This window comes from Perna viridis, chromosome 2, assembly GCF_037379345.1.
Source record: "Perna viridis isolate PV_CMFRI_1.1 ecotype Kerala chromosome 2, ASM3737934v1, whole genome shotgun sequence".
NCBI lineage: Eukaryota > Metazoa > Mollusca > Bivalvia > Mytilida > Mytilidae > Perna > Perna viridis.
In genome coordinates, this window is record NC_142446.1 from 19,185,833 (window position 1) to 19,198,587 (window position 12,755).

Below are 12,755 nucleotides of genomic sequence, written 5' to 3' on the forward strand. Positions count from 1 at the left end.
GTTGAGCTATAAGGCTGTAACATTTTAGTGATTCCAGGTTATTTAATTTTTGTCCTGTTGAGATGTGATTCATATTTCTTTATATTACTGTCTTGATTTTAGTTCCCAAGCTGGTTACATTATTTATAATATTTTAGTTGTTTCTAACATCAGTATTGTGATGAAATATTTTGTTTTGCACTGCAAGATAAATGAATTTTATTTTATTTCAGATAAAAAACCTTTTGATTGTCTTAAAGTGGGGCAGGAAAGTTTTACAGTTGTTGGGTAAGTAGAAGCTGAAAACAAGAATGATTATGAGCTCCCACTTGTTGTGTATGGGATACAGTCATAATTTATACCTTTTATAAAAAGTTATCTATCTTACCTCCAGGTATAATTTTTGGAACTTTTTGGAGTTTCTTTACAAACATGGTAAAGAATAAAGAAATCTGTTTGTATTATGCATTTTTGCTGTGGAAGAGAATTGTCTGAAAGCCAAAAGATAATACATGTTTATTTCCTTCATGATTCCTTTCATTGTCCAAATTTGAGTCCAGATTCATTGTTTAGTCAGTGGTCTGTTTTTGTATTGACATCTTGTCAACTCCATATCAATGTATTTTTTAGATATCACAAAGGAAAGTTACATGTGGTAAATGACTGTATATATTATGATTACATTTTGGTTGCTTAGATAGGAAGTGGTATGAATTTAGAATTTAGTTAATAATAAATAATTCTCTTCGTGACTATTTAGAAAGTAACAGACTGAAAATTAACGACATATTTTTCTTTTTTAAGCACGGTTTTGATGTTGTTAAAGATGATGGTAGAGTATTGTCAGTGTGTTGATGACATTCCTTCAGCTGCTCCAGATCTGCTGACTAGACTAGTAGAACTATTAAAGGTAGAGCTAAGCTGTATTGAATAAATATCTGAACACCAAAACAGAATAGATTATTTGTTTATCATTATTTTCGAATTAACTATACAGCAGAGCAAGAAACAGTAGTATTCAAGGTGCAATTGACAATATAAGATAAATAACATCTTCTAATTTTGTCCCATTGATTTTATAGTGTATATTTTGTAGACATAGCAAGTTTTAAACTGTAGACTTAGATTGTCAATAGCATCTACTAAACCTCTTTCAAAAAACTTCTTGTCTTTTTAAGATATATATATTCCAAAGATAGTTTTGTCTAGTGTTTGTAAAGTAATGATATAAAACTTTAGCAATATAAGTTATAATGTGTTAGATTGTGATTTATTGTTTTTATGTAATGTATTACACCATCAATCAGAAAAGAAACATTTTGTCATAAACTGTATCCTTTCTTTAAATAAAACATTTTTACTATATTAAATGATTTTGTAATTTTATATTTAGACATTTAACTCTCGGACATGTCAGTTAATATTAGGTGCTGGAGCTGTACAGTTGTTGGGATTAAAAACCATCTCCACTAAAAATTTAGGTAGGTTTAAAGTTCTGTTAGATACTTGTTGATACTGTCTAGAATCTTACATCCACTTTTTACTTAAACAGATAAGGTCTTGATTTTTAAACAAATTTTCCAAAGGAAAATAATGATTATATTAACTTGAATATGTTGTTTCATGTGACAAGAATTAGGTCATGTTCAATTTTTACAATGTCACTTGTGCTGTTTTCAAGTGACTGCCATTTTTATTACGAAATTAGGGATTTTGACTGTTATTCACAGTTGTAATTTCTATGTAGGAAAGTCCAGTTTGACATCTTTTGTTTCTCTAATTTCTTTTACTGGTTACCATCTTTTACTGAAATGCATGAAGGAGGATTACTATTTGAGATTTTATGTACACTTTAAAAGCTTATCAGGTATGTGGGCATGCTCAAGTTTTTTGCATATAATTATGTCCCTATCATAGTTTTCCCTTGTTCTTTCTGTCCTACCAGCCTGCTCTCCTTCTGAAATTATTTTCTGTAGGGACCTTTAGGTACTGCGGACATTCAAGTTTTATTGCAGTCCCTACATACATGTATATGCGTGTCCATCCTTGATTTTTTTTTGTCACAAAGAAAGGTCAACATTTTGGAATTTAATATTCAGCTTTAAGATGAATATTTGTACGATGTGTAACTTAGTTAACTTACTATTTACCATATTGTTTTGTTCCCCTTACATTTTCATGAATTTTTGTTATATGAAACCCAGCAAATTTCTTTCTGTTTCTTATTGCCTGTAAATATTCGTGAATAAAAAAGTGTATGTTCACATATTCTTTCAGTCAGTATTCAATGCAAGTAATAATTTGTTTTTCTTTGTTTTTTTTTTTTTCTAATTAGGATTTATATTTCTATTTAAGCTCTAGCTTCCAGATGCTTACAGCTTATAGTTTTTTTCATGCCAAAAGTTAGACAGCATTTTGAAGACAGACTAGTTACAAAAAGTAAAGCCATGCTAAAACATTTAGACCAAGCTAATAAAGTAGGTACAAATGGTTAGACTTTCATTTTGTAAACGCATTTATTAAATTATTTGCTTAATATATATTATTTTTGTACAATTCATCACTTTTTTATAGACTTCCTTTTTATACCTGGCCACATGAATGTGATACTCTCCAAAAATTTATGTGTCCGTCTGTCCATCCCTCAATTGTTACCAGACAATAACTTGAGAACAAATCAATGAATTTTTACCATACAATACAAGTTTTTGGTTAAGTTCAATTTTCAGCAAAATCCAAACTGTAGTTTTCAAGTACAGTGAAACTTCTCCAAACCGGCCACCACTGGGACAAGAGGAAATGGCCGGTTTATAGGGTTGGCCGATTTAGTGAAAAATAGCAATGTAAGAGTTGTTTCCATTAATGTGTTCTATAACCCTACACCTTGTCAGTTTGTTGGTCGAGATATGTTTAATGCCAATTCAATTTTATTACATTTCAAAGCTTGCATCATTTGTAAATGTTTTGATTTTACAAACGGAACTGCCGACAAAAAGTTCACAGTTTTGAAAGAATGTGTATTAAAAATCAAAAGGCTATCGATGGTAATTAATCATTTGTATTGTTTTCATAAATTACCTATCAACAAAGTCTAATAATTTCACCCCTTTATTGTTTTGGCTTGGGTGCAGGTCACATTAATTGACAGTTCAACGATCGTTCTATTAAATGACCCCGATTGCCTGATGTGTATACACACCAATTAATACCCAACCAGTGACAAAATGTGATATCTGGATTAAATTTGTTGTTTAAACTACTGTCCCCTCCAATTATTATCGGTCCATTAATGAAATGCAAACCAGTTAGTGAATGAATTATTAATTACGTAATATTACGTAATCATTTACAGTTTCTACAATAACTGGGCGGCCGGAATTGAGAGGTTGTTTTTACTTGAAATTTGTAACTAAAACTGTGAAAAACTGGCAGATGTACAGTTTTAGGGGGTGGCTGGTCTATGACATAGCACACAGGTTTTAAGGTATATTGGCCGAGACTTTTAAATATGGTTGGTTTGTAGGGAAGAGCAGTTTTGTGAGGGTCCAGTTTCACTGTAATGCCACCCCTATTTTTCATAATAAAGTGGCAGGGTAACACTTAATGTTCTATTAATGCAAAACATTTCTAAGTCCATTCGCTCTGAGAAAAAAAATAACGTTTAGTTATTTAGAGTGCAAGGTTTTTGTTCAGGGGATGGAAAAAAACATGTAGTAGAATTCCCTTTTTATCTTTAACTGTAATATTCCACACCATATACATTGTATAATGTGAAATTATAAAAAGGTCTACATTTAATTGACAGGATTATAATAACCATATAGATGAAATTACCAATAAACTTGTTTTTGTGATGGAAGGTGCAATACAAGGACAGATAACCAAGGTAGGATCACCATTATGAAGTTTGATCTAAATTTACAACCACATTTCTATACCATCATATCCTGCCAAAGAAAGCATTAGAATTATGTATTTATCAATTAGTATTCTGAATAATGACCCCCCCTCAGAAATCATCAACATTTCGTCACACATACTTTGATCTCATTCAGTAATTGATTTTAAAATCAACTTTAGAAATTTCTTACTTTTGTAGTTTGTTTTGAAAAGATGTCACATTTTTGGAATAATAAATTATTTGAAATAGAGATACATGCTTAGTTATTTCAAAATCTGCCCCACCTGTTGCTGAATTTGGTATTTTACTGTAATTCTTTCCAAGTTGTATCACCTATTTCATACTAGTAACCAGTATTAGCTATGCATAAGCAATAAGGTTAATGTTAAATCCTGCCCGTAAGAGGGGCTTTAAGTCATATACAGTAACTACAATTTTTCTGATATTTTTCTCAGCTTTTACTAGACAGAATGATTTAGTATATTGTTGTGACATTGTTTTAGTTATGACAAGTAGGAGTATCCTTAGTAGATCATTGTATTTCATTTTTATACTTGATGTGAAAGTTAAAAGTAATACTGTAAGCAGTTCTAGGCTTAAAGATGTTAAATTAATGATAATTTCTATTTTAATGGTAGAAAACAATGTTTATTATAACTCTGCTAAATGTTTTGTCATTATATTCCTTTGCTAATATTTAATATTAATGATATGACAATTGTTTTGTAGTGGGAAGTTAAGGCACCAATGCCTTCTCCTTGCTTTAGATCTATTTGTAAACACATTAGTAAGATGCATGAAGCTGTGATAGAAATCCTACCAGAAAATCAAATGCAGGTAGTTATTGTATAAAACTGAATCTGGGTCATTTTACCCAATATCCTGTTCACTACCTGAGTCATTAAGCTCCTATTCTTGTTCACCCCATTCCCCTGATTCGACTTGTGAAAGGAATACTTTAATTTGTTTTTGTTTTAAATATGTCATACATTTATGTTTTATAAAAGTTTCTTATTAAAAAAAATATAAAGTACCATCTTATTCCTTTAATTGGGGTGAATCTATTTAGCCTGAATTGTCACAGGCAAGGGTCCAGAAACAGTAAAAAATGTTGGTTATTGACCGACAAATTTTGCAAATAACCGTTGGCCATTTTCCAATATCCGACATAAAAAATTGTCAACCCTTATAAATTACAGGCTGCTTGGTTTCAATAGTGTATAAACATCCTGTCTAACTGTCTCCTAATTGTTTATTGGAAATTAATTGACAGGTGTGTGCCAATTATAGCCAATGTGCTGCCACCTCTCTCTGTGATTTACCTGTAACTGATTAGTTGATTGTATAATTGAAATAATGGTACACATGCAGCCCCATTGCACATAAAAATTAATTAAAGTGACTCAGAGAATTTTCATACATTTATTACTTGATTTATTAAGAAAAAGATCAACAAGTCCATCATTTTCCTGCCGATCTTTCAGAGGTAGGGAAAGCACTTGGTACTGAGACTGCAAATCAGTCGTAGTTTGTAATTATTAATTTATGTTTGAATCTTTTTTAAACACAGAAGTCAACTGACCATTTAAATCAATATACAAAATGTACCTACAATTTTCTTTCATAAATAATCAATGTTCTTTTCATTACTCGGAAATTTTCAGCTGTTTGCCGATTTGATGAATGATAAAGTCCGCGAGAAACGATGTTTTGTTTACATGATAGAACGTCCACGTTAACTCGTTCTGATATTTTGTAAAATGTGATGAAATAACACAAATTCCAATATTTATCCTAGAATAACTACATAAATAGGTTTTTTTTTAAGTTTATTTTTTATCTGAACTGACACAAACGTCTGCTGAAGTTTGATAAAATGACTTGCTTGGACTGTCAAAATTCCCAGACCCTTGGACTCTCAAGGCAAATAGGCAATCGGAGCGAAATGACTCGCTACATATAAAACTGAGTGTTACAGCTAGTTGAAATAGACCAGTTCCAATTTTAATACAAATTTTGGTAGGCTAGTGGGGAATTTAAATAGCTCAAATTAATATACAAAAATTGTGGTATATAGGGAGCACCCTGTCTGTCTATCTGTCTATCTACATTTCTTATAAGCCTAACTTCTGCTAAACTCCTCAAGGCATTTTAACAAAATGTTTATTGGGCATCATATGTAGATGTGTAGGAAGGAACATAATTTCCGATGAAGGCCAAAAAAAGGGAGATAATCCAATATAAGGGTTTTACACTTTACATTTAACTCCATTTGAGTCAGAGGTACTATCTTTGTGAGCTTGATCACAGAATTTCTAGTTGTTGGAGAACTCCAAACTTAGGTAATCCCACTGAAGGATTGAAAATTAAAATCCATTGAAAGCCAGGATACGTTGTGACCTTGCTAGTTTATTTCTTTCATTTATATATTCCTATGTTAAAGTAGAGCAGTATGTTGTAGACAGGATGGTCACCTGTTTGTCCTTCTGTTTGCCATTTTGTTTGTTGTTGTTTTGCTACATGTATTCTCAACAATTGGATGGATTTTATGATGATTATTTAATGATACCATTGTGTACAAACTGTTTCAGTTCTACTGAATTTGAGGTGTTCATTTTGATAACATGACTGGTTCTTTGCTATTATTAATTGAGGTGGATGATTTGGAGTAATCATATTGTTACTGTATCCTTAGAGCTCCTCATGTCCCTGGGATGACCTTATGAACTGTTCATGGCATGATTAATACTTAATGTCACTTTGCATCTGCTATTATGGGTTTTGATCCAAGTTCAAATTTGTTTCTCAGAGGAGATAAATGGACTGTTTTCATTAGCTTTGATGAATAGTAAGGGCACCCATTGAATTGCCATCTCCTAAACAGCTAGATGGATTAATGTGATTTTAGGCTTTGTCTATGAGGAATAATGCAATTTGTACTCAAATTGCATTTAACTTTATTAATAATGCATCATTATGTTGTTACATCACTGTTTTAGTTATCATCTTCAGGTATTCAATCTATATAGATATGTTTCTTGTAGTTCCTCGTTGTTCCAGAGAGATACCCAATACTGTTAACAGGTTTTGGAACTAGTTTGGTATTATTATTATATTATTATCATAACTATTATTAATGTGTTTCAGATATTGTTTGGTAGAATTAATACCTCTTTCAAGTCATTGTTACGGCAACAGTTAGTTAAATTAGATGTGAGAAATAATGGTGGACCACAATATGGGTAAGATAACTGACTTTAACAGTTTTATATCCTGAAAGTTGTTAAAGGAAGAACTTCAGTATCATGGTGAATTTCTTGTGTAAATTTTGTAAATATTTGATATATGCTTTTGTCAATTCAATATTTTGAATAAGGGAAGTAAGTCTGGGGGGAAAAAAGCTTCTGCTGTGTTAATATATCATACAAACATACAGTAGAATCAAATGGATCAGAAAGAACAATTACAGACAATATTCAAGAAATCTCAATATATTTTGTTTTGTTTTGTTTTTATTAATTTAATTAACTTTTATCTACAGCCATTATTGATTTATTTATGTTGGTTATTTAGAGTTCTTTTTTTCATGCATGAATAATTTCTGATCTATTATCAACGAAGTCAATTGATAAAAACATTTAATAATTTTTGTTTGAATTTCTTTATAATGGGATAATATTGGTTATTAATCTCCATATTTATCTCTATATTTTAGGTTAGTGACATCAGATGTAGCATTTTATTCAGGAACTTACAAAACTTTACGAGGACTAGAACATTTATCAAATGAAATGGCAGATTTATGGGACGGCGTATGACAACAGTATATTGAGGGAGTTTTTTTTTTTTTGGTTTTTTGTTTTGTTGTAATTTATTTTCTTCCTGTTTCTATTTATAGTATTTAAGTTATGTGGTAGGGATTTGTTGTTGATCATTCCTCTGTCATTTTGTTACTGCTAGAACTGTTTTAACCATGGGCTTGGGCCTCCTTTAACATGTTGCTGTCAACCATAATCCTTGAATACACAACTTCAATTAAAATATTGCTGCAAATTGAATATCTCAGATATTGTGCTCATTCTTGAAAGAAAGCAATGTGTATGTTCACAATTATGTCTTTCAGTTCTTTATTTTTTTTAAATAGAAAAAAATCTTGTTTTATATCTAACCTAACTCAGTTTTTACGTCATGAAATAATATTGGATTTAAGCATATTAAAATCAATTACAGAGGTACATATTACTAGAAATCTCCAGAAATGTCAATTACGGTAACTTCCAATAAATTTAGTACCTTTCCATATAAAGGTAAAATTGGGTGGCACATGATACAAATTGATTTCCTGTTATTGTGTATTTATGCATTTATTTTTAATTTTTCAGAAATTTCAAACTTTCTTACATTGACACTTTTCAGTCAGAGACATTTTTTTTACGTAGAATGGACTGTGAGGAGGAGAGAGAAGTTGTGTATGAGATCATAAATTTTTTAATATTCTTTGCAATTTTTTTCTTTTTTCTTTTTTTTTTATCATTTCTTTTTTTTTGTGAGTAGCATTTGAAAAATACACATTAAAGATTGCAGATTTTTCTTAGTTTACTTTTATTATTAAATGCTAACCCCTTAAGAGTTAATATAACTTTCTGTTCTTTTAACAGTTTTTTTTTGCTCAAAGAAAGCATTAGAATACTGCATTTTGAAACGGGTGTAATTCATACCGAGCATCGCATGTGAGGCTGACAATAAATGTCCATCCAACCTGAATAGGTATCAAATAAGTCAGGGAAGTTATCGATTGTAGCCTTAAAATTCATTTAGAATTATAAAACAAAGGAAAATTTTTTTAAAATATTTACTGTATTTTGATTTGGTACGCTTAATTGATTTTTTTTTTTAATAATCTTTTGAACTCTCTACCTGTTCAATCTGGCCACTTTCAGCTATCATCCATTTTTCAATGACTTAATGTAAGAATCTGCTTGATTGTAGGTTGTGCATAACTCATATTAGACAATTACAAAGAAAGTATTATGAGTTAAATTGATTATAAATCTAGTAGGTATATCAGATCATTGTCAACTTTTATTTTGGTCCTTTTATCATGAACATTTAAATTGGCAATTTATAAATGGAAACCATCATGTGCCACCTGCCCTGATAAATTTATTTGATTTTTATATGGAACTATACAAAGTTTTTTCTCCATTTCATCTCAATTGGATAATTGAATTCTTTTATAAAAAAAAATTTCCAAAATAAAATGTAAATCAAATGAAATTTGAAAATATGCATCAGTTTGCTTTTATCAGTCATTTTTAGCTTCAGAAAATATCATTGTAATTTACAATAATGTCCTAAATGATTATTTTATAGCTTTAAGATTGCTTAATACCATTGAATTATTATTTACACAAAAATCAGATTTTTACAATCAATGTAGACAGCTTTTCATACCACAGGAAGTAACAAATGTTTGTTGATACAATACCCATAACTATTCTTATTCTTACCAATGGAATTACTATGAAAACAATTCATTAAATGTTTAGATTTGTATTATTTTATACGAGTAACTGTTGAATATAGCAAATTTTATAGAAGAATGGAATTCCGTTTTAATCACAGATCATCAGGTGATCTATCCAAGGGCAGATTCAGGCAGGGGCATGGCGGGTGTGCACCCCCCCTTAAACTTGCAGAGCATGGGTTATCAGTGGTAGATTTAGGTGGTTTGAGGTTGAAACTTTAATTTCTCACTAATTTTACCACAAAGATATCTACATTGCACAGACTCTAGAAGAATATTTCAAAAATTTAACGTCAAAAAATTTTCGCCTTGCTCCACTCTGCAAAATTTTAACTGTGCCCCCCCCCACTCCCCATTCTAAAATCCTCGATCCACCCCTGCTATCTGAAGACACATTATATTCAAAATACTTGTGTGTCATTTGCTTTAAAAATAGTAAATGATACTAAAATTCTAGTATAAATTGATCTTATGGGCATTTAGGAGACTTATGCAGACACGTTTAATATAAATGGAGAATTCAGGTGAATTTGATGTTAATTCTCTATAACTTGACCTGTGCTTTCTGAGTCCTAAGAAACTGTATTGCAATGTCTGTGGTTGTTTTTTTTTTTTTTTAATTTTTATAATTATGGGAATGACCACTGAAAGTCCAAAACAACCATCCTTAATCCAGATACAACATTGTAATACCAGCTGTACAGTTGTTTTCCTTTATTTTTGAAATACTAATTCAGCATTTTTTACTTTAGTGCACATGTAATTTGATATGATCTATGTTAAAACTTCTGTTCTCTTTTGGAAACATTTTTCACCTCTAAACATGCTGAAACACAGTCATTTATACTGACATTCTGAATCAGTCATTGGTACATTAGCAGAATGGTAATTAACTGTCAGTAAACTGTCTGCTATAAAGTTGAACATACAAGTCTATTTCATCAGATGCTTCTATGTGCTGGGTACTATTGTTGTGTAATTCTACATTAACCTGAATAAATTTATCATGATTTCTTTGATATAGGTAAAGTCTATTGTTACAATATTGAAGAGAAAAATAAACATTTTATTGATGAAATTGTTGTTAATTGTGCTAAGATCTTTGTTTGAGAAGATTGCCTTTATTATTTGATATATACACACAGCTATAAGTGGGACCACTTTGTTTTCAGCTATGGTGTCATATACACACATATACAGTCTGTCCTCCCAACATTCCTCTGTCACACTTAAGTGTCCTCATCTCTTCTTATAAAACTTGATTTGTTGTATGAAATTTTCAGGGAATGATTATTTGGTATAATGCCTTTGTATAGCTGCTTTTTATTTGAAGTAATTTGGGGTTTTCATTAACATTATATGGACTTTGCTTTTGGCTGAAATAGATGGCCAAGTTTTACATGCCGTCTTTTAAGACCGGACATATTTTGATATGCCGGCATCCATCTATCTGTTGATCGTTCACACTGCACAATAAATCAAAAACACTTAACATCATCTTTTATTAAAATTGAGTGAATTGTTTCTTCAGATTGAAGAGAGCTCCCTTTTAATCTTAATATTAATTAATTTCTGATTACATTGTATTTTTTTTGAGTTTTTGGACTTTATTCATAAAAAGTGGGAAGTTTCCAATGACACTTACTCAAGAGTGGATGCACCTTTTTCATGAAACTTTAATGAATTGTTTCTATTGATTGGAAAAAGCTACCTTTCAGTCTTTATAAATTTCTTACTTTTTCTTTTTTGAGATATGACAAAAGGGGGAGATTTCCCATACTTTTGAAATAACTGAAAATGTTTTTTTTTTCCTTTCATGAAATAGTTCATTTCAATAAGGGGAAGCTTCCTGTTGATTTTTTTTCATATTTTTTATTTTTGATTTTTAGTTACGTGACTTAATTCATACAGATATTGGGTAAAGACTTGAGCTTCACATAAATTAGGGGTCAAAAAAGGAGGGGGGGGCAGAAAAATGCATTTTCCTGATGTCTGGGGAATAACTTGGCTATTAGTGAATGAATGTTTTTGAAATTGTATCACAAGGTATTATACCACAAATGGAAGACTGGTATTTTTTGGGGGTGTTTGTGGTTTGAGCCAAGTGAGAATAAGGGGCCACTAACATTTATTTTTCATCTGTCTGTTTCATTAGATGCTTCTGTGCATTGGGTTATATTGTGTACTTTTACATTTTGAAACTGATTTCTTGACTATAGCTTTTTTTCTGGTCTGATTTTGAATTTTTTTTGGGGTTAAATTCCACCTGAAAGTTGTCAGGATTTTTCAATCAGATTTCAGAATTTTTTTAGTTTACAAATTATAAAGGGCCAAAGGGGCCACCTCCAAAAAATTATTTTTATTTTTGGTGAGATTTTGAAGATTTTTTTATTAGACTCCTCATGAAAAAACAGATTTCAGATATTTCTAACAGTTTATGAGGTATAAGGGTCAAAAGGAGACCACAACTAAAAAAAATGACTTTTTTATTTTTAGTTCTATCTGTTTTTATTGGATTCCATATGAAAATCACAGCCTCAATACAAGAGCTTTGAGAAGCATGCTTACCAAAATTATTAACACTATCATTAACTATTTTTGAGATAATGAGGTACAAAGTGATCCATGAATGCACCCTGAAGCAGACCTTGATACTTAAATTGAATTTCAAAGTATTTTGCAATATTGTGTCCAAATGAGTTGTTGTGTCCATAATGAATGTGTCCCTATGTTTAGTGTGTCAAAAACTAATATTGCCTCAAAAGAACACAGTTTAACTGGCTGCGTTCGTATCATTGCGGGGATTGTGTGAGTTTCGTTTGTTAGTAGTTGGAGGTAGCGAAGCCCAGCCTCTGGGATATCTGATCGAAGAACTCAGAGTATATCCTACTAGCGGCTGGGCTACTCTGTTGACGCTCTGGCCTATTCCCAGACCTCACGTGGGTCCGAGGGCGTTTCCCCACTCTAACTGTTCGGGAGTACGTCAACATGAAGAGTGTGAGGGTAATACTAGTAGCTATTGTTTTAAATAACCGAAATCAAAAGAAGTCGGCAATTTGGGAATGGATTTGGCGAAGTGGGATTCGGTTTTGAGAACCAATATAGAAAAAGTCGGCATTTTGGGCATCGGCAATTTGGCCTCTGGAAACTGAGATTCGGTTTTAGGAACCAAAATAGGAAAAGTCGGTAATTTGGACTGCAAACTGGGAGTCGGCAATACGGAATGTTACCACACAATCAGAGACATTTTATTTATATTTCAAAATCTACCAGCCCCCTAAGAATCTGATGGTCGTCCCCCAATTCAAGTGAATTTGATGATTTGGTTTGACACGATTAACGGTATAC

General features: G+C 31.3%; 1 protein-coding gene across 1 annotated transcript in view; it reads left to right on the plus strand.

Moving 5' to 3' along the window:
• LOC148623944 (vacuolar protein sorting-associated protein 54-like) overlaps positions 1-10,485 on the plus strand; it is a 36,146-nt gene extending 25,661 nt beyond the window's left edge. Inside the window, exons 19-26 of the mRNA XM_088566261.1 lie at positions 213-267; positions 784-889; positions 1,373-1,460; positions 2,335-2,456; positions 3,785-3,865; positions 4,610-4,717; positions 7,028-7,122; positions 7,596-10,485. Coding sequence (XP_088422387.1) covers positions 213-267; positions 784-889; positions 1,373-1,460; positions 2,335-2,456; positions 3,785-3,865; positions 4,610-4,717; positions 7,028-7,122; positions 7,596-7,698 — 758 coding nt within the window. The 3' untranslated portion in view covers positions 7,699-10,485. The remainder of the gene's footprint in view (positions 1-212; positions 268-783; positions 890-1,372; positions 1,461-2,334; positions 2,457-3,784; positions 3,866-4,609; positions 4,718-7,027; positions 7,123-7,595) is intronic.
• The last annotated feature ends 2,270 nt before the right edge of the window (positions 10,486-12,755 follow it).